This window comes from Chlorocebus sabaeus, chromosome X (assembly GCF_047675955.1).
Source record: "Chlorocebus sabaeus isolate Y175 chromosome X, mChlSab1.0.hap1, whole genome shotgun sequence".
Classification (NCBI taxonomy): Eukaryota; Metazoa; Chordata; class Mammalia; order Primates; family Cercopithecidae; genus Chlorocebus; species Chlorocebus sabaeus.
This window is the reverse complement of record NC_132933.1, coordinates 24,103,523-24,123,433: the sequence shown is the minus strand read 5'-3', so window position 1 is coordinate 24,123,433 and position 19,911 is coordinate 24,103,523. Positions and strand designations below refer to the sequence as shown.

At 38.5% G+C, this 19,911-nt stretch overlaps 1 protein-coding gene across 5 annotated transcripts in view; it reads left to right on the top strand.

The window, feature by feature from the left end:
- OCRL (OCRL inositol polyphosphate-5-phosphatase) overlaps positions 1 to 19,911 on the top strand; it is a 51,446-nt gene that overhangs the window by 21,671 nt on the left and 9,864 nt on the right. For all 5 annotated transcript variants that reach the window (XM_073013412.1, XM_037989117.2, XM_073013411.1 and 2 more), the window contains 8 exons: positions 474 to 590; positions 689 to 876; positions 2,983 to 3,094; positions 4,469 to 4,578; positions 6,235 to 6,370; positions 12,054 to 12,164; positions 12,811 to 12,976; positions 13,231 to 13,466. In XM_073013412.1, the coding sequence (XP_072869513.1) occupies positions 474 to 590; positions 689 to 876; positions 2,983 to 3,094; positions 4,469 to 4,578; positions 6,235 to 6,370; positions 12,054 to 12,164; positions 12,811 to 12,976; positions 13,231 to 13,466 (1,176 nt within the window). The remainder of the gene's footprint in view (positions 1 to 473; positions 591 to 688; positions 877 to 2,982; positions 3,095 to 4,468; positions 4,579 to 6,234; positions 6,371 to 12,053; positions 12,165 to 12,810; positions 12,977 to 13,230; positions 13,467 to 19,911) is intronic.

The following is a 19,911-nucleotide window of genomic DNA, read 5'->3' as shown; positions in this document are numbered from 1 at the left end:
ATATAGGTCCCTGACTAATGCATATCTCAGACATATTTCTAGCTGTAGTTCACAAGTTAAAAATAAGTGAAGTAAAAAGGATTGCTGTTTGGTTGATTTCGATTTCTTAGAAAATTAGACATCAGAAACTAGGAAGGAAAGGTGGAAGGAACAAGCTGGGGTAGTGGCTTTATTATTTGAACTTTTAATGCTGCTTACTCCTGGTAGGCTAAGAAGTGATTAAAAGAATGGCTCTAGAGCTGAAAGTACTCATTGTCCCTCCAGGCTTTTAACTCTTACTGGTCAGAGCCAGATTAGAGCCTCCCCAGAGAATATTGGTTTCCACTTGATGGGGTCCACTGTGAAATTAGAGGATATGAATTCAGGTTTGGGCATTGGTATATCATCTTGATGAAAAATTAGTCATGGGACGTTAGATATGTGGCAAAGATTGGTATTAACACTAACCTTTTATAACTCCCCGGAACTCATAGGTTCAACTGGTGCGCCTTGTCGGGATGATGCTGCTTATATTTGCCAGAAAGGATCAGTGTCGATATATTCGTGATATTGCTACAGAAACAGTTGGAACTGGAATCATGGGGAAAATGGTGAGTTACTTTGGAAATGAGCTTGATTATTATTCATGTTCATGTAAAGTTCAGTTGCTAGTTCAGTGTACTAATTGAATAATTACTCTTGCTAACAGGGAAACAAAGGTGGGGTCGCTGTGAGATTTGTATTTCACAACACCACCTTTTGCATTGTCAATTCCCATCTGGCTGCCCACGTGGAGGACTTTGAGAGAAGGAATCAAGATTATAAGGACATTTGTGCAAGAATGAGTTTTGTGGTCCCAAATCAGACCCTCCCACAATTGAACATCATGAAGCATGAGTAAGTAATTAACTCACCTGTAGCTTTTGAGTAGTGGCTACAGGAGTTTGGATAGTGAAGAGATTAAATGTGGTAAAATACTGTAGAGCTGTGAAGAGTGAAAGATTACCAGTGAGGGATTGGGGTCACAAAGAAGAGCGGGTTTTTGAGTAACAACAGAATCATTGAGGCAGAGAAATTAGACTTGATATCAGAGGAAAGAATAGTTCTATTAGTGGGGCATCTAGAATAATGCTGGAGGGTCTGTAGTTGGAGTCAGTTTTTATTGTTTTTATGATAAAATAGAAATATTCATTGTAAATGTAATAAAAGATAAAATTAGAACTAAAATTTCCTCATTTCTTATTCTCTAGCCAGTCCCTCTCTCCAAAGGAAACCGTTCTTAACAGTTGGGTGTGTAGCCTTTTAGATCTGTACTAAGATGACAACCAGTAGCCATATATATGGCTGTTAGGTACCTGAAAGTGACTGGTCCAAATTAAGATATGCTGTATGCATAAACTATATATTGGATTTTAAAGACTTAGGAAAAATATGTACAATATCTTGATTTCTAAAATATTGATCACATGTTGAAATAATTTGAATATATTGAGTAAAATGAAATTTATTGATATTTTCACTAGTTTTTTTTCTTTTTAAATGCATCTACTAGAAAATTTAAAATTATATTGTGAGGTGCATTATAATTCTATTAAATAGCGCTATTCTAGCCTTTTGTCTATTCACATACAAACACACACATAGGTACCTGGTGTATGAGACTATATTATTTGGCTGGGTGCGGTGGCTCACGCCTGTAATCCCAGCACTTTGGGAGGCCGAGGCGGGCGGATCACGAAGTCAGGAGATCGAGACCATCCTGGCTGACACGGTGAAACCCCATCCCTACTAAAAATACAAAAAATCAGCTGGGCGTGGTGGCGGGCGCCTGTGGTCCCAGCTACTTGGGTGGCTGAGGCAGGAGAATGGCATGAACCCAGAAGGTGGAGGTTGCAGTGAGCTGAGATCCTGCCACTGCACTCTAGCCTGGGCGACAGAGCAAGACTCCGTCTCAAAAAAAAAAAAAAAAAGACTGTATTATTCTATTTATTGTATTTATTGTGGATCCCTTTCCAAGCCCCTAGATCTACATTGTTCTTTTTAATGGCTGTGATTATTAAAAATAGGGGCAGCAGAGATCGATCAGTGAAGAATGGGATTTAATAAACATAGAAGCAGAGATGTGTTGAGTAGATATGGTGGTGGTAGAAAATGATTAGCTTTAAAGAAATTAATACAGAGAGTAGAGTAATTGGGGAAAGAGGAGGAAAGGGTAGGGATCTTCAACTATTTTCCATAACGTCTCAATAATTAGGATCATGTGGAATTCTATTTCACAGTGGTAAAGTTAAGGCCTTAAAATGTATGGTCATGAAGTTGCCATGAAATTCCATAAATTTATTTTCCCAGATTCCATAAATTTCATGTTGCATTTGAGATTGTCAGAATGACCCATTGGGAACTTGCGAGCACTCAACAGAAGAGTCCATTTTGATGTGGTAATTGCATTGTCTCCCTTTGTGGGGCTCAGCACATCTTCCTGCCTATAACTTGGGCAATGGTAGACGGATTAGGCTACACTAGAGAGCCCTGGACCTACTTTTTCTTAGTGGGTCCTACCTGGGAGAGCTGTCACTCAGACCATGCAGACCTTAGTGGAGAACCTGCAGAACTTCAAGGCTCTAAGAGGCGGAAGATGTTCAGATTCTCTTCCCCTAAAGACCTGGCTAGCAGCCAGGCAAAATTTTGAAGCTAGTCCAGCAAATAAACTGCATGCTTCTCAGTCCATTAACTCCTTGGCTTCTGAATCCCATACATAATATTTCCCATTTTCATTCTTCATGTGTAGAGTCCTGTTCTCCCACCTATTTTGTAATCCATTGTCTCTCTCAGGTGTTGATAGTAGTTGCCCTCAAAGGATTGGTTACAACTTTAAACCCCTTGTGAGGTAGTGGTTAGTGAGCGCTTGTCAATAATCTACCCATTTTTCTTCTCTCCATCCTTCTCTGTTTTTTTATGCTAATCACTGCTACTTCTGTTCATATATATTTTTTTGATCCTTAGTGTTGTCATTTGGTTGGGAGATTTGAATTATAGACTCTGCATGCCTGATGCCAATGAGGTGAAAAGTCTTATTAATAAGAAAGACCTTCAGAGACTCTTGAAATTCGACCAGGTAAGTAAAGTTTCATTTTAAAGGAACTTTCCTAGATGGGAGATGAGATTGTTAGAGTTGTGGGAGGTATATCTTACTCTAGGGAGTGATGGAAACATCTTACTGTCTTGTGAAAACAGTCTAACTAGTGATGCATTGACTACATACAAGATTTGTAGTGCTTTTATTAAGTGCTTGGATGGGAGGAGGGAAGATAACGTTAGTGATAAAAAGTAAATATAACATTTATTCAAAACGTCTTTATCAAGAAGAGATTTCAGAGATTTGTATAAATGAGTTGGTGAATGGGTGGGGTTAATTGGAGAACACTTCCTGGAGGAAGTGGGCCTTCAGCTATGTTGATGTGGTTTGGCAGATGGAACAGGGAAAACTGTTCTATGATTACTTGGCAGACTGAGGAACAGCTTGGAGGTAAAAGAGGGAGGCCCTGTGAGGGGAATTGGGAAGCACAGAAAAGAAGTTTGTCTGGGATGAACAGCATAGGCTATGGGCTTATGGGAACTAGATGATAAGTTGAAGCTAACTGGTATTTAAAACCTGCAGAAAAAGCATTGAGTCAGTAACATTTACATAAAACCTGATATTCAAGAACCTGGTTTCCATATATTTGAAGCAGTAAATTTGCTTCAGAACCTGGCATGTGACTTGAATTTTTACTTCAACATATGGATACTGGCTGCTAAAAGTGAATGCTGCTTATTGAGGGAAGAAAATGTTTTGACTTCATTCGAATAATCTTTAAATCGTTATGAGAGCCTTTTCAACCTTCAGACGTAGCCAACATTCAGGTGATTTGCAGCAGAATGGTTTTTGTAGTGAGCCGTTCTTGTCTATGTCTACCTTCACATTGTGGTTGGCTGGGAAATTTCTTTGCTTTTTCTTTCTCTATTCTGCCTCCAAAAGGGGTACATTTAGGATAAATTCTGAGTCTTATGTAACTCTGGTAAAATATTTGAGTGAGGATCTTTCAAAACAATTTGAAACTATTCGCTGAATTTGGTTTGTGGAATTATTCATTCAACATTTGTGTGCTTTTTCTTTAAATTAAAATTGTGCTGGGTGGTTTCTGCCCAGCTCCAAGGAACTTATAATTATTCAGATTTCGTTTTTCCATTTTACCCTCTGCCACTATTAGCAATAAAAGAATAGTGATGTGCTAATAACAAGCATCCTATCTGAGGGTGAGTTTAGATGCTATGGGAATGCTGAGATTTAATGCATAAGGTATAGAAGTTTTATTTATGTACCCTCACAACAGTTGTAAAGGCTGTGGAACTAGATACTTAGAAATGGGAACAGTGGCTTATCAACCTGATTATCTCTTATATTAAGATAGTGTTATCCTGCTTATTTGATGCTTCTTTCTATCTGTAGCTAAATATTCAGCGCACACAGAAAAAAGCTTTTGTCGACTTCAATGAAGGGGAAATCAAGTTCATCCCCACTTATAAGTATGACTCTAAAACAGACCGGTGGGATTCCAGGTAAAGTAATAAGAACCATCTCACAGAAAAGGTTAAGGCTTGATCTTACTTCTGACCCTCCATATTGGTAAGGGGCTAGGAATTTTTTAGGCCATACCATAAGCAGATATAAAAACCTAATGGCTCAGTGCTATTGTAGAACAATAGGAGTGTTTCATTCATCTATACTCAAAGGTGAGCCTATCTTAGGCTTAGTTATTACTTATATGTCAAGACGGTTGAAGTTTTATGGGCTGCCTACAGTGCCTTATTTCTCTCACCTCAGCAGACTTAGACTTGCTTAAATTTTTGCCTTCTTGATTTTGCCTTTGTTTCTTACTTATTACCTATTCTGGTTTTTTTTCCCCAAACTACTCAACTGTTGAACTCAGGATACCAGAAGGCAAAACAAAGCCATGAAAGGTTCTTCTGGCACCAGTAGCTCTCAATCCTTAAAAGACTTTAGAATCCCTTAGAGAACTTCAAAAAATACTAATGCTTGGACCTAATATCTGCCACAGCCGGAGAACACTGAGAAGCACTATTCAGTAGACCCTTTTGATTTCCTAATCACCATAGTAAAGTGCCCCCACTGTTCTTAGTGACTATTTGTCCTCTACCTACTATCTCTCTCTCTCCTTCCTTCCTTCCTTCCTTCCTTCCTTCCTTCCTTCCTTCCTTCCTTCCTTCCTTCCTTCCTTTTTCTTTTTCTTTTTCTTTTTCTTTTTCTTTTTCTTTTTCTTTTTCTTTTTCTTTCTTTTTCTCCTAGCTGGCTGAGCACAGAAACTTGAAAGACAAAGAATCCCCAGGCATGTTCAGCTGTTTTGAACTCTGAGAGTACTGGCATGGGGGTGGCGGGGAGTCGATATTCCTATGCTCCTAGGTAACTGGCCAGCAAATGAATGACACTGTTAGATCTTGTACACTTTGCCGTGTTTGTTTCACTCACCTGACTTGAGAGTCAACTGCATAGCTACTGATGAGAAATATGTGTGCCACCTTCTGGATCAGGTGTACAAGGTGTTGCTTGTTTTAATGGAATGATGAATAGGTTCTTTTTCCCTACCCTTGGTATTCTGTGGACTGATACCTGCTCAGACTTGCATGGTTTGATTTTGTTTTGTCTCCATTGGAAGAAGCTAGACTTGTCCATAAATGTCTGGTTTAAAGGAGAAATCAATACTGTTATTCCTCTCCAAAGATTAAGCCCAGTCTAGGAAGAGAAGATTGGAGTTTTAGACTTGATTAGTTATCTATCACAGTGAAGTGTTGTTGACACTCATAGAGGAAAGGAAAATGAAGTGTTCAAAATATAATCCAAATCTTCTGAGGATATTTTAAGAACGTGCTATTTTCTCCTGTGGTGACATTGTTGAAGATGTACTCCCAATCTTAACAGAACCATTAATTCATTAGACAGCTATTCATTGAGCACCTACTTTGCACCAGATACCATGCTAGGTTCTAGGAGTTCAGTGGCAAACAAGCAAATACAATCCCTTCACAGAGCTTGCAAAATAGTAGGGAGGATGATAGTTAGGGGTTGTTAGGGAAGGAGAACTACATGGTTCTTTGGGAGCATGTAACAAGACAGCCTAACCCTGATCTAAACCAGTGTGGTAGGTATTATGTTCTTGTATGGTATGTTCTCTTTATAACTCATTTCTTTACTTACAGTGGGAAATGCCGGGTTCCAGCCTGGTGTGACCGAATTCTTTGGAGAGGAACAAATGTTAATCAGCTTAATTATCGGAGTCACATGGAACTGAAAACCAGTGACCACAAGCCTGTTAGCGCCCTCTTCCATATTGGGGTAAACACTTGTTTGTACATTCACTTATTTGTGTGTTAAGTATCAATTACTAGAGGATTATTTAGACTCAGAGCAGATCAGTAATTCAGCAAGCCATAAATGTTCCATAACCAAGTAACCATTCGCAGCATTGAAAGGTTAGTACCCCCAGCCCTCCGAAATGCTGTCCCTATAGCTCTTAATGCTCCAGGCCTTTTAGTGACACAGATGTTTCTCATGCTACATAGTGGTTAGGTGGTAACTTGAGCTTCCTAAAGTAAGTATGCATAATGAAGAGTTAAAAGCTAAGTTTTATCAGATAGTAAGGAAGGGAAACACCTGGAGAGAGATTCTGGGTGGAAGGGTAGAGACAGCAGGACCAAAGGCACAGACTGATCAGAATGCAACCAAATCTGCATATTGCCTTAAGGGACATAATGTCATCCCTACACTTATTTTTTTTTTTCTTTTTTCTTTTTTTTTTTTTTTTTTTTTTGAGACGGAGTCTTGCTCTGACCCCCGGGCTGGAGTGATGTGATCTCGGCTCACTGCAGCCTCCTCTTCCCGGGTTCAAGCGATTCCCCTGCATCAGCCTCCCAAAGTGCTGGGATTATAGGCATGAGCCACCATGCCCAGCCAATTTTTTCTTTAACTCTGTTCTATCCTGGGCTGCATTAATGGCCAATTATTTAATTTTCTGTCTGTATTGTGAGTAAAGTTTTTTTTTCTCATTGTATTTTTAAACTGTGTGTTATTGGTATGTAGGTTATATCTTGTAATCATGCTGATTTAATTTGTTATAGCCAGTACATTTAGGTTATTTCTTGTGGATTTTTCAGATCTACAGCTCTATAATCTGGCGGAATGTATATAGTGCAGTGCTTAGTAGAATGGACTTTGTAGTAGACTTCTGGGATTTGCATCCCAGTTCAACCACTTTCTAACTGTGTAACCACGGACAATTTATGTAACATATTTATGCCTCAGTTTCCTCCTCTATTAAGTGTGGGTAATATTGGTACATACTCATGAAGATTAATGAGTTCAGACATGTGAATAGCATAATGGGATAGGTTTCTTTCCTCTGTGTGTGTGTTGATTTGGGGGGCTTCTGAGATAGATATCACCAACCTGTTTTATCCTGCTCCTGTTTTAAGGAAGAAAGACTTTGGGGCTTTTCATTTAAGATCAGAATTAGTTATTGGTCTTAGAATAGATTTTAAATTTTATCAAGACAGTCATGACTTGACTTTTGTCCATTTTGAAATTTTAAAATAATCATCATCAATAATAGTAACTGTTCCTCAGATGGCAGCTAGTAGCTGTGTGGCAGGCACTATGTGAGGCAATTTGCACACATCTCATTTACTCCTCACAACAACGCTTTGAGTTAAATACAGTTGATCCTTGAACAACATGGGTTTGAACTGCACAGATCCACTTATACCCAGATTTTTTCAACCAAATGCAGATGGAAAATACAGTATTCACAGGATGTGAAACCCACGTATAAGGAGGGCCAACTGTGGTACTTGAGTATGCGTGAATTTGATTATACACAGGCAATGCGAGAACTAATCCCCCACAGATATCAAGGGACAACTGTATTTCCCATTTAACAGATGAGCAGATGGAGAACAGCAAGTTTAAATAATTTATTTAAGAGCATTCAACTAGGAGGAGAGCTGAGATTCCAATCTTAAGTTGGCTTAACTCCCAACTCTGTGCTCTTTCTACTACCCCACAATGCCTCTATAATTCTACAGAACTTGACAAAATATACCTTTAGATAACTTCTTTTAGCCCATCTAATTTCTAGTTTGTACTTGCAGGCTGCCCCTTTTTCTTCCTTTGAATTCTGTTAATCCATTTTGAGAGGATATCTTTCCTCAAACACTAACCTCTTTGGTTAGATCAGCTGTGCTTGGCTTTTTTGTTTGTATTTCTTTTCAAAACCTTAGAATTTTTTGGTTGGTTTGTTTGTTTTGAGACAGAGTCTTGCTCTGTCACCCAGGCTGGAGTGCAGTGATGTGATCTTGGCTCACTGCAAGCTCCACCTCCTGGGTTCACCCCATTCTCTTGCCTCAGCCTCCCTAGTAGCTGAGACTATAGGCGTGCACCACCACGCCTGGCTAATTTTTTGTATTTTTAGTAGAGACAGGGTTTCACCATGTTAGCCAGGATAGTCTCAGTCTCCTGACCTTGTGATCCACCCGCCTCAGCCTCCCAAAGTGCTGGGATTACAGGCATGAGCCACTGCGCTCGGCCAACCTTCGGATGTTTTTAATACTCCATACTCATTAATGCAGAGCTTCTAGTGGGATATTTACATTTTTTTCAGGCTTCCTGTATATTTATGTGTATCTTTAATAAAGATCTGCCTTTTGAGTTTTTAATGATTTTTAAATTGTATGGCAATTACAAGTGCTTTTAAAAAAATTAAAAGGAAATTTAAGCAGAATTGACAGATAAGGCAGAAGTTCTTCAATCCCTGTTCTGTCTCCTACTCCCACCTTTGCCTAAACCCCCATTCCCCAGCCAGGCCACTACCCTTAGGAGTTTATATCTTTCTAGACCAGTGCTGTCCAATAGAGCCTTCTGTGATGATGGAAATGTCCTGTATCTGTGCTGTCCAGTCCAGTGGCTACTAGCCGCAAGGGGCTATTGAGTACTTGAATTGTGGCTATTGCAACTGAGAACTGAACTTTTTATTTGATTTAAAGTAATTTAAATTCAAATTCCCTATGTGGCCAGTCACTATTGTACTGAACAGTGCAGTTCTAGACCTTTGTATATGCTTTTTTGTTCACCCATAGACAAAATACTGATTTGTGTGTGTCTCTATATCATAAACGGTCTCATATGTATGTGTTGGTCTACAACTTGATTTTTTTTTCAAATCAGCAGTGTGTCTTGGAGAACCTCCCATCTTATTACATAAAGACCTAGCTCATTGTACTTTTTTTTTCAAATTCTTAGTTTCGTCAGTAATTTCCTTCACTAAAATGGATGTGTCAGGTCGTGAATTCTTTGGGATTTTTCCCCACCTCATTATCCTTGATTTGCCATTAAGTGCTGTGATCATGATAACCTGCTGAGAAAAAGTTTGATTTTACTGAGTAATCACCCCATGTTTTGGATTCTTGGGCATGTTATGATTAGAGGCTTTAAAAACCACACTACATTTTCACCACCATTGGCACCAATGACTGTTAACAAAGGAGCCGAGTGCACCGTGGCCAATTAATTTCAGAAGACTTTCTGTGGGCTGGCTGAGATAGAGCTGGGATAGGGTTCCAACCCTGCACTTGGTACTGTGATCTGTTGCATTGGTTCTCAGACTTCAGTGGATGTAAGAATTGCTTAGAGAGCTTTAAAAAATGTGTGGATGCATGCGTCCCCACCCCTGGAGACTGTGATTAGTAGGCCCAGGCAGCTGTGCTTTTAAGACATACTCAAGTTGATTCTGCCACATATCTGGTATATTGGAAAGAGTCTTACACTAGTCCAGATATCACCTTTGGTGTTAACTGTGGCAGTGAGCAAGTTTGTTGATTGTTGTGTATCTTAATGTTCTCAACTCTCAGAACAAAAATATTGCTTGCTTTGGTAGCCTTCCAGGTTGTGAAAATTAAAAGACATGTGCAAAATACTTTTGGAAATTAAAAGTTGCAAAGTTTTGTAAAAGTATAAAATTCATCTTAACCTAATGCTATAGTATGGACCCTGGTGATGGTAAAATGATGTTTGATCCTCAGTTCTCTAAGAGTTACAGTTCAAATACGTGAAAAACTTCCCCAGTATGAGATACTTGATTCAGCTTTGATGTTCTTATTTTCAACATTTTTAAAAATTTTTATTTTACTTTAAGTTATAGGATACAAGTACAGAACGTATAGGCTTGTTCCATAGGTATATGTGTGTCATGTTGGTTTGCTGCACCTAGCAACCCATCATCTAGGTTTTAAGCCCCACGTGCATTAGCTATTTAACCTTAATACTCTCCCTCCCCTCGCCCCATTACCCCGAGTGGCCCAGTGTGTGTTGTTCCCCTCCCTGTGTCCATGTGTTCTCATTGTGCAGCTCCCACTTATGAGTGAGAATATGCGGTGTTTGGTTTTCTCTTCCTGTGTTAGTTTGCTAAGGATGATGGCTTCCAGATGGAGTCTTGCTCTGTTGACCAGGCTGCAGTGTAGTGGTGCAATCTTGGCTGACTTCAACCTCCGCTTCCTGGGCTGAAGGGATTCTCCTGCCTTAGCCTCCCGAGTGGCTGGGATTACAGGCACCCACCACCAGGCCTGGCTAATTTTTTTTTGTACTTTTAGTAGAGACAGAGTTTCACTGTCTTGGCCAGGCTGGTTTTGAACTCCTGACCTCTAGTGATCCTCCTGCCTCGGCCTCCCAAAGTGCTAGGATTACAGGTGTGAGCCACTGTGCCCAGCCTGATCTCATTCCTTTTTATGGCTGTATAGTATTCCATGGTGTATATTTACCACATTTTCTTTATCAAGTCTTACTATTAATGGGCATTTGGGTTGGTTCTATGTTTTTGTTATTGTAAGTAGTGCTGCAGTAAACATATGTGTGCATGTGTCTTTATAGTAGAATGATTTATATTCTTTTGGGTATATACCCAGTAATGGGATTGCTGGGTCAAATGGTATTTCTGGTTCTAGATCCTTGAGGAATCGCCACACTGTCTTCCACAATGGCTGAACTAATTTACACTCCCACCAACAGTGTAAAAGCGTTCCTATTTCTCCACAGCCTCGCCAGCATCTGTTTCCACATCTTTTTAGAACCTTTGCTGCATGTGTCAATTTTTTTTGACACGGATTTTTGTGAAATTTCCTAGTCTAAAAAAGAAACCGATATCTCAAGTTAAAATCTGTTAGTTATGTTAATTTTGGCATTGGTTTGTATGAAGTTTTAATATTTAAAAAAAAGCACACAGCTATATCAGGAAGCTGAAAGTGCTGTGTCAGGTGGGAATTTTTTTTATTTATCAGTCAAGATGTGTTTATCCGTTGTCATGGTTTTACTCTAGTCTAGGACATTTTGTTTCAGCCATTTTCTAAAATGGCTGTAGGCTCCATTTATTAATATATCTTTGCTATTATATAATCTGAGCAGTGATATTATACTTCTTGGTATTGTACATAGAATCTAATAGAGTTAAAAGCTTTTTAATCATATTTTCTGCCACCTCACCAAGTTATGATTGTTAGAAACAGTAATTGCTGTGTTTCGACACCGTCATTTTGTACAGTGCAAGCAATCATTTTTACCACAATCACATTTTTTCCACTACCAAATAACAATGAAGCAAGAAAATGTTCTTCCCAAATATTTATTATTGCCAAGCTTCTTAACATAGGAGTTTAACTTTTACAGGACGTTAGCCAATTAATCTTACCTTTACCTTAAAGCGTGTGCTTCTACAATGCTTTGTTCAATTTATGTTTGCTTTAGAGACTCTTGGAGATATAAAAGTTGAGAGCATATAAAACTAAAGCAAGGATCTGTTTTCTTTCAGGTGAAAGTTGTGGATGAAGCAAGATATAGAAAGTGTTTGAGGATGTTGTTTGCACCACAGTTTATTTTAAATGGTTGCTGTAATGACCAGTTTTAAATTGTTAGATAATCTCCAAGGCAGATGAGCTAGAAGCATATAAGACTGAAAAGAGGATACATTTTCTTTCAGGTGAAGGTTGTGGATGAACGAAGGTACCGTAAAGTCTTTGAAGATAGTGTACGCATCATGGACAGAATGGAAAATGACTTCCTTCCTTCCTTAGAACTCAGCAGGAGGGAGGTGAGCCAAAATACATGATCTCCCTGTCTACTGCCCACTGTGGTTAGCACAGAAGAAACCGCTGCTTAGAAAAGGCAACATAGCACAGTAGTTAAGCCCATGTCGCTGGAGTCAGACTGCCTCCATTCCAGTCCTAGCTCTGCTGTTTAGTAGATGCATGACCTCAGGCAAGTGTCTTACCCACTCAGAGCCGCAGTTTCCTTTTCTGGATTAAGGGGTAGTTGTAAGGATTACATGAGTTAATACACGCGAAGCTCTCAGAACAGCACCCGGGACATAGTAAGCCCTCCGTTGTTAGCTGCTCTTGTTTAATATTTCAGAGTTGCTAGTTAATTTATATCTCAGAAACCAGGACTTGGTCCCAGGATGAATACTCTGAACCAAGGTTGGGTTACCCTCTTAGGATCCTAGGAATGATCAGAGTAGCCTGGAGAAGTAGCAGGAGCCACCTAACTCCTTCTCTGCTGGTGTGAGTATAATAATACATGCAAGTGGATGGTGTGAAGTTGGTTCAGTTGGTGAATGTCTATGGCATTTGCACACCTGCTTAACAATTACCTTACTCCTCATATCCTCTATGGAATAATCCAACTGACTTACTTCCCCTACTGGTGATGCATGTTTGTGTCTGTCTGTTATTCCCCAGTTTGTGTTTGAAAATGTGAAGTTTCGGCAACTACAAAAGGAGAAGTTCCAGATCAGCAACAATGGACAGGTTCCCTGCCATTTTTCTTTCATCCCTAAACTTAATGACAGCCAGTACTGCAAGCCATGGCTTCGGGCTGAACCTTTTGAGGGCTACTTGGAGCCAAGTGAGTTTTCCCTTTACCATTGTCTCTGCTGGTAATGTCCTCATGACTCCCATCCCCTTGGTCTAACTTTCTGTTTTCTAACCACATGTCTCTTACCTTTACTGTCATATTGGTGATACCTCTTGTGTGTGTCCTATCTCTTCCCTCTCATTGCTTAATGATTTTTTTAGAGGACACTTTTCTGTTGGTTCTTATACTTTTTGCTTTCCCACTGGAAGTTTTTCTATTACCATGTATCATCTCTTACATTTCAGATGAGACAGTGGACATTTCTCTTGATGTGTATGTCAGCAAAGACTCTGTAACCATCCTGAACTCGGGGGAAGATAAGATTGAAGATATTCTCGTCCTTCACCTGGATCGAGGCAAAGATTACTTCTTGACCATCAGTGGAAATTACCTCCCAAGTTGTTTTGGCACATCCTTAGAGGCTTTGTGCCGTATGAAAAGACCAATCCGAGAAGTTCCTGTTACCAAACTCATAGACTTGGTAAGAACTGTCCCAAGACATAAACCTCTTTTACATTTAATTTTCATAATACTTAAGTGACATCCTCTTTATCTTTGTGCTTTCTGTCTTCTTTTGGCCACGGGGGATGTCAAATGATAAAGAAGCATGTTACTTTAGCACTGTTTTGATTAGATTAAACCTTAGAGGAAAGAGTGGGGACTAATCTGCAGTTGGCTCTTGTTGGGAGTACAATAGATAATACTAAGCTCACCAAATAAGATTAAAGACTCCCCTCTCAAAGATATAATGCTTATTTGTTAAGCTCTTCATACTCTCAAGTCACTTTTGTATAAATTAGCATGTACGTGAGGTATGCTAAGTGGGGCAGGCAGAATTATTCTCATTGAGCATATGAGAAAAACTGAGGCACAGAGACATTAATGTGCCCAAAGTCAGATACCATCAGTTAGTAACAAATCTAGCACCCAAATTTCCTGGTTCCCAGTTTAGTATTCCTCACTAATACCACATTATATCTAATCAGAGCAAAACTTTGCTGCTTATGGAAGCATAGAACTATACTGCAACCCTGGAGTACCTGAATCAGAATCCCTGGGGGCACTTATTACAGGTACCCTCACTTCTGGCAATGGAATCAGAATCTCAGGATGTGGAGCCTACAAATCTGCATTTTATCCGCATTCCAGATGCTTATAATGTACATTGAAATTTGATGCTTATTTAATGTGATGTGCTTAAGAAAGAAAAGGAGGTTGATTTTCCCACCTCTCCCACAAGCCAAGCTATAATATTAATGTTTTTGTGAAGGAAGTACTTACTATCTTCAGTAACATAAATTGATTTAGTAATAAAGTTCATTGTATTAAGAAATTTCCTTCTTAATGAAAATATTGTTGGATTGTATGCAGAATCTCTTTGGGCTACAAAAGTATATTCTTGGTTTTTTACCAAAGAAAATTAGGTGAGGTGACAGCATACGTTATCCTTACTGTTAGTATTCATTCACATGGATCCTTTAGGCCTAGCCGGAGCGAGTGATTGTGTCTAGCAGGGAGGTCTAGACCCGCGGGCAGGCTGCTGGCTTGTCTGAGTCCGATGTGTTCTGTTGCCATGGAATTGTTTTAGCTGTGACTCAGATAGCAGATTAAAACACTGAGTCCAGCCCCGGCATTCTTTCTTGGAATTATACTTATTTCCCTAGAGCTTTCATGGCTGAGTATATTACCTCTGTTTGAGAGAGAACCATTTTCTTCAGAAATTCATATCCTACTGTTCTGCTGTTTTTCATGATAATTGTTTTTCTCCTAACATTATGTTTCTGTCTTTCAGATTTTAGTATTTCACCTTTTAGAATACATTTTGGATGATGAAGTTGTTTTTCCTTATTTCTCCTACCCCCTTTCCTTCATCTCAGACATAATTTCCCAGCTTTCTTTGTTTCAGCTTTTTATTATGAAAAATGTCAAATGTGCAGAAAAATGGAAAGAACAGTACAACACACCCCCACATGCCTTCTGTACATATATACACACAGATGTTTTTTGCTGTGTCATGTAAAATTAAGTGGTAATATGTCACTTCACCACTAAACACTTCAGCCTGCATCTCTTAACAAAAAGGGCACACTTAAGCACAATACCATTATTATGTGTAAGAAAACTAACAGTAATCCATAGTGTCATTTAACATTCAGTCCATATTCAGATTTCTTCAGTTGTTCCAAGAATTTCTGTTACACCTTTTTTTAAACCAAAATCCAATCTGGGTTCATACAGTATTTGGTGAGGTCTCCAAAGTCGCTATTGGAGTAGTGCAGTTCCCACTTTCTTTAGTGACATTGTTTTAAGAGTCCCGTACAAATGTCCAGTCAAGGGTCTACCATTTTCTAAATTCGTCTGGTTGTTTCTTCTTCTTTTTTTTTTTTTCAAACTTATCCCTTTTATACTCTCTCCTTCCGCCTACATGTAAACTGAAACCTACCCTTATTTTTGATCAAAGTCAGTGAAGATATTAGAATATCTTTGCCATTAATATGAAAAACTGCAAAGCCATTAATATGAAAAACTTGGCAGTTTTTCGTATTCTGGGATTGGCCAGAAGAGGCTCAACCAGCATAAAGTTTTTATTTTATGTAAAGTATACTATCAGGTAATTTTACCATGTTTGCTCATGAATAGAAAGGAACCATAATCATTAGAGGAATGAATGGCTCTTTGTGAAGCCTTTTTCCTTCTTTTTGTCACAAGTGATTCAGGGTTAAAATAATAGAACCCTGATCATTTTTAATTACAAAATTTCCTAGTTTTTATTAAAATGTATATGTGTGGTCATTTTTCTTTTGAAGCTTTTATTTTGTAGGATTTAGGGTTCTGATTCTTTTCACAGTCTGTTGCATGTCAGTGTTATTAAATTCCTGTATCTCATTGATGAGGAAATTATCTATACAGGGTTGATTATCCATTATCCAAAATACTTGGGACCAAAAGTGTTCAGATTTCAATCTTTTTCAGATTTTCGAATGTATGCATTATATACTTAACAGTTCAGCTTCCCTAATCTGGAAATCGGAAATCTGAAATGCTCCAGTGAGCATTTCCTTTGATCATCATGACAGTACTCAAAAAGTTTCGAGTTTTGGAGCATTTTGGATTTCTGGATTGGGGATACTCAACCTTTGTTAGTGTGGAGCAGTAAACAAGAAATCTGAAAATTACTACCCCATCTTTAATACCTTCCCACTCTGTTGTGACTTGATTTTGACCTTTGAAATGATTCCTCAGGTATAGTATTCATGTTTTTTTTCCCAAGACCCAATATCTTATTTCAAATCTCACGAGATGATGCTATTAATAATAGTACCTGCCCTCTGTTGTATTATTTGCTGTGAAATTTTGGTGAAGCCAGAAATGAGTTCAATGTATGTGTTGTCTCTCTATGTACTGTTTTAGAAAGATCCTTATGCACTGTTTTAGAAAGATCCTTATGCCACACCATCTTCCCACCAAATGCAGAGTGAAATAACTGACATAATTATTTTTTATCCTTCCAGCTCTTTTCATAACAGTGACTTTGCCACTTCTAGAATAGTTGGGATTAGCACAAGTGGGAAACGGATGAAAATCTACCATTTGTAATCATCTTTATTCTTTTTCAGAATTAAGATAGATTTTTCTGTTATATTAACTAGAATATTAAGTAGCAAATAATCCTCAATATTGATTCATTACATACTGGATACAAAGTATTATGGAGTTTATGTGCGTTCCCATAATTTAGTGGTGATGAAAGTATATTTACATGTAAAATATGGCTAAACTTTAAGTCATGGTTAATAGGGAGTTTGGTTACAGATAATCTGAACATTGACCACCTTTGCTGACTAATGTCTGGTGTGCTTGGTAAGTCAGTATTTTGGAAAGTCATGTAAAATGAGTTTTATGGAGGTTGTAGTTTGTGTTAACAATAGGTTCCTTTCCTGTGTTATTTATTAAAGCCCTTATATGCTATAAAAGCTTATTGGCTGACCAGCTAATCCCTGTAGAAATCAGAATCAGCCTGTTTTCATTTTAATGAATATTTAATACATGTAATATTAACATGACTGAGAAATAAGTTTAGCACATAAGAATAAAGTGAACTAGGAAGGTGATTTGGGGTTAGTTATAGAAGTATTTTCAGTCAAGTCCAAGTACTTAGGAAACATGTATTAATATAGTGGGTGAGCAGGCTCTTCCAGGCATAAGGGACATCTTGAATACAGGGTAGAAGGTGAAAGTGAAAAGATTGTGTATGAAAAACTGTAAGAGTTCCCTGGTACAAGTAAAGATCAAGGATAAAAATGTATGAAGCTGGTTAGGGAGAATGGGGCAGGTGGTAGAGAGTCTTGAAGTCAATACATAAGTTTATGCTTGAGCCAGAGGGTATCTAGAACCATCAGAAGGGTTTGCTGATTAGTATGAGGTTGCAAATTGATACAGTTGGAAGAACATTCTGGTGTTGCTTGTAGAATGGACTAATTGAAAGGAGACAAGACTTGAACTTGCCAGATGTGGCTAAGTTGTAAATACAGAGATGAAGAAAGCTGAGGGATGAGTAGAGAAACTGTATTTGCTTGGGGACATATCTGTTGGGAGAACAATATTAAAAATTTGAAATAACAGGAATAACTTGTTAATTTGTCCATAGTTTTTTGTTTTCCATTATGGTTTTACTTTGTCTTACTAATCTAACCATCCATTTCTTACTCTATTAAGTATATGGCTTGTATTTCGTCTCTATTCATATGAACTAATCCTTTTTAGAACTTCATTTTCCATTCAGTTTTCGGCTATTTATTTATTTATTTCTGAGATGGAGTCTCACTCTGTTGCCAGGCTGTAGTGCAGTGGCACAATCTTGGCTCACTGCAACCCCCACCTCCCAGTTCAAGTTATTCTCCTGCCTCAGCCTCCCGAGTAACTGGGACTATAGGTGCGTGCTACCACACCTGGCTAATTTTTGCATTTTTAGTAGAGATGGGGTTTCACCGTGTTGGCCAGGCTGGTCTTGAACACCTGACCTCAGGTGATCCACCTGCCTCGGCCTCCCAAGGTGCTGGGATTACAGGCCTGAGCCACCATGCTCGGCTATGCTTTTTATTTTTCAATTTGGATATTCTACCTCTAATTGACTCTTTCATATTATTTTAGCTGCATTTGCCACAGGGAATATTCTTCTGAGGGTGAATGTTGGGGTAAAGAATGATATGCATTGCATTTGCTGTGTGCCAAAGTTGTCCCACTGGGGAAATCCTGAACTCAGTTTCCTTTTTAAATGTAATCCATGTATAGCCTTTTGCAGAGAGTGGGCATCTCTGCTCTTTAAAATTCGTTGGACTAAGTGATTCATAGTAGAAACCTTAGGATTATTATGGGAGTAAGTTGTTTACTAATAAAGGCTAAGTGACGTTTCTATTTTCAAAATTGAGGCCAGGGTTTAATTCAATGTAATTTCTATGTTGTTTCTTTGTGCCTGTACCTAGAGAAGTAAATCTCTTGTCCCTCCATCCGTATTTAATCAAAGTCCTTTCGATTCTTCTTTCAGAGTTTTCTCTTGTATTCATTTGTAAGTGTATGTATATACCTTTTATTATATATATATATAATATACCCTTTAATATATATGTACTTATAAATTATATATATACCTATGTGTGTGTGTGTATATATATGTTTGTAATTTTCCATTATTAAGATGTTTACCTTCTTCTGCTTGACCTACCTCGGTAGCCTTTGAATGATCCCCTTGTCTTTCTCACTGTCTCTCTCTCTCTCTCTTTCTCTGTCTCTGCCCTTCAGTTTTTCCTATTCAGGGCTGTCAGATTGATCTTTCTGTACTACTGCTTTGGGGCCTGTCACTTCCTTGCTTAAAGGTAGTCAGTGGCTCCCCCATGCCTGCTGAATACAATCCGAATGCCTTAATCTGTCATGTAAGGTCCCCTAAGGCTCCCTTCAACATACCTTTTCAGATTTATTTCCCACTATTTTTCTTGGCATTCTCCATGCACCCCACAAACAGATGACTAACTTCTTCGTAATCTCAATTTGTGATTTACAGTCTCCGTGTCTTTTGTTTATTTCTGCCTCTTCCACTTGTAATATTCTCTCCCCATCTCTACCCTTTAAAATTCTGTGAGTCTTTTAAAGGGCTAGCAATGATCTATTGAGAACACGTATTCATGAATTATGACAATACCAGTCTGTAAACTCTGGAACTCCTCACCCCAACTCAGTTGCAAATCAGAGTCAGGGACAAACCAGGTATTTCTCCTTTATCCTCATTTCTCATTGCCTTCCCCTGCAAAGGCATTTTAGCACAATGCCTTGTACCGGAGGATGGCTGCTGCTTAAAGAAAACTTTTTTGAGAGCCTGGTTTGACAGGTTAGTATACAAAATCTCTGTCTAGTTTTATTCATATAATGTATCAGATATTCATGGAAGGAAAAATATAAAATGTGTCAGGTAGAGTCTTCATTTGATAACACGTCCTAAATTTTACAAGAGGTTCTAGTCTAAAATTGTATCAGATGTTGAGTACTCAAAATCAACTTGACATTAAAAGGTATTGTAATTATAGTACTATAAATACGTACCTTATAGAGGCTATTATTCTAATTACTTTATTTCATGTGATATTTAAGAGTCTAGGTAAACCCACAAAAGCATGTTTAATTCGTGAAGTATCTACCAATATTAAAACGCCTAATCCCCATGGATAACAGTCTGGGAGGAATGCATTCAGTATTACCACTAGGAATGCCAGGGAACACATGCTTTTCCTCCTCCCTGTCCACTCCCAGCTCCCGTGCATCTCAGACAGTAAGATTGGGATTTCTCCTTTTACCTGTAAGAACTGAGACATGTAATTTAGACTTGAGTGCTTAGTGGTCCATAGTCAGATTTGAAACAATCCAGGTTGGGAGTC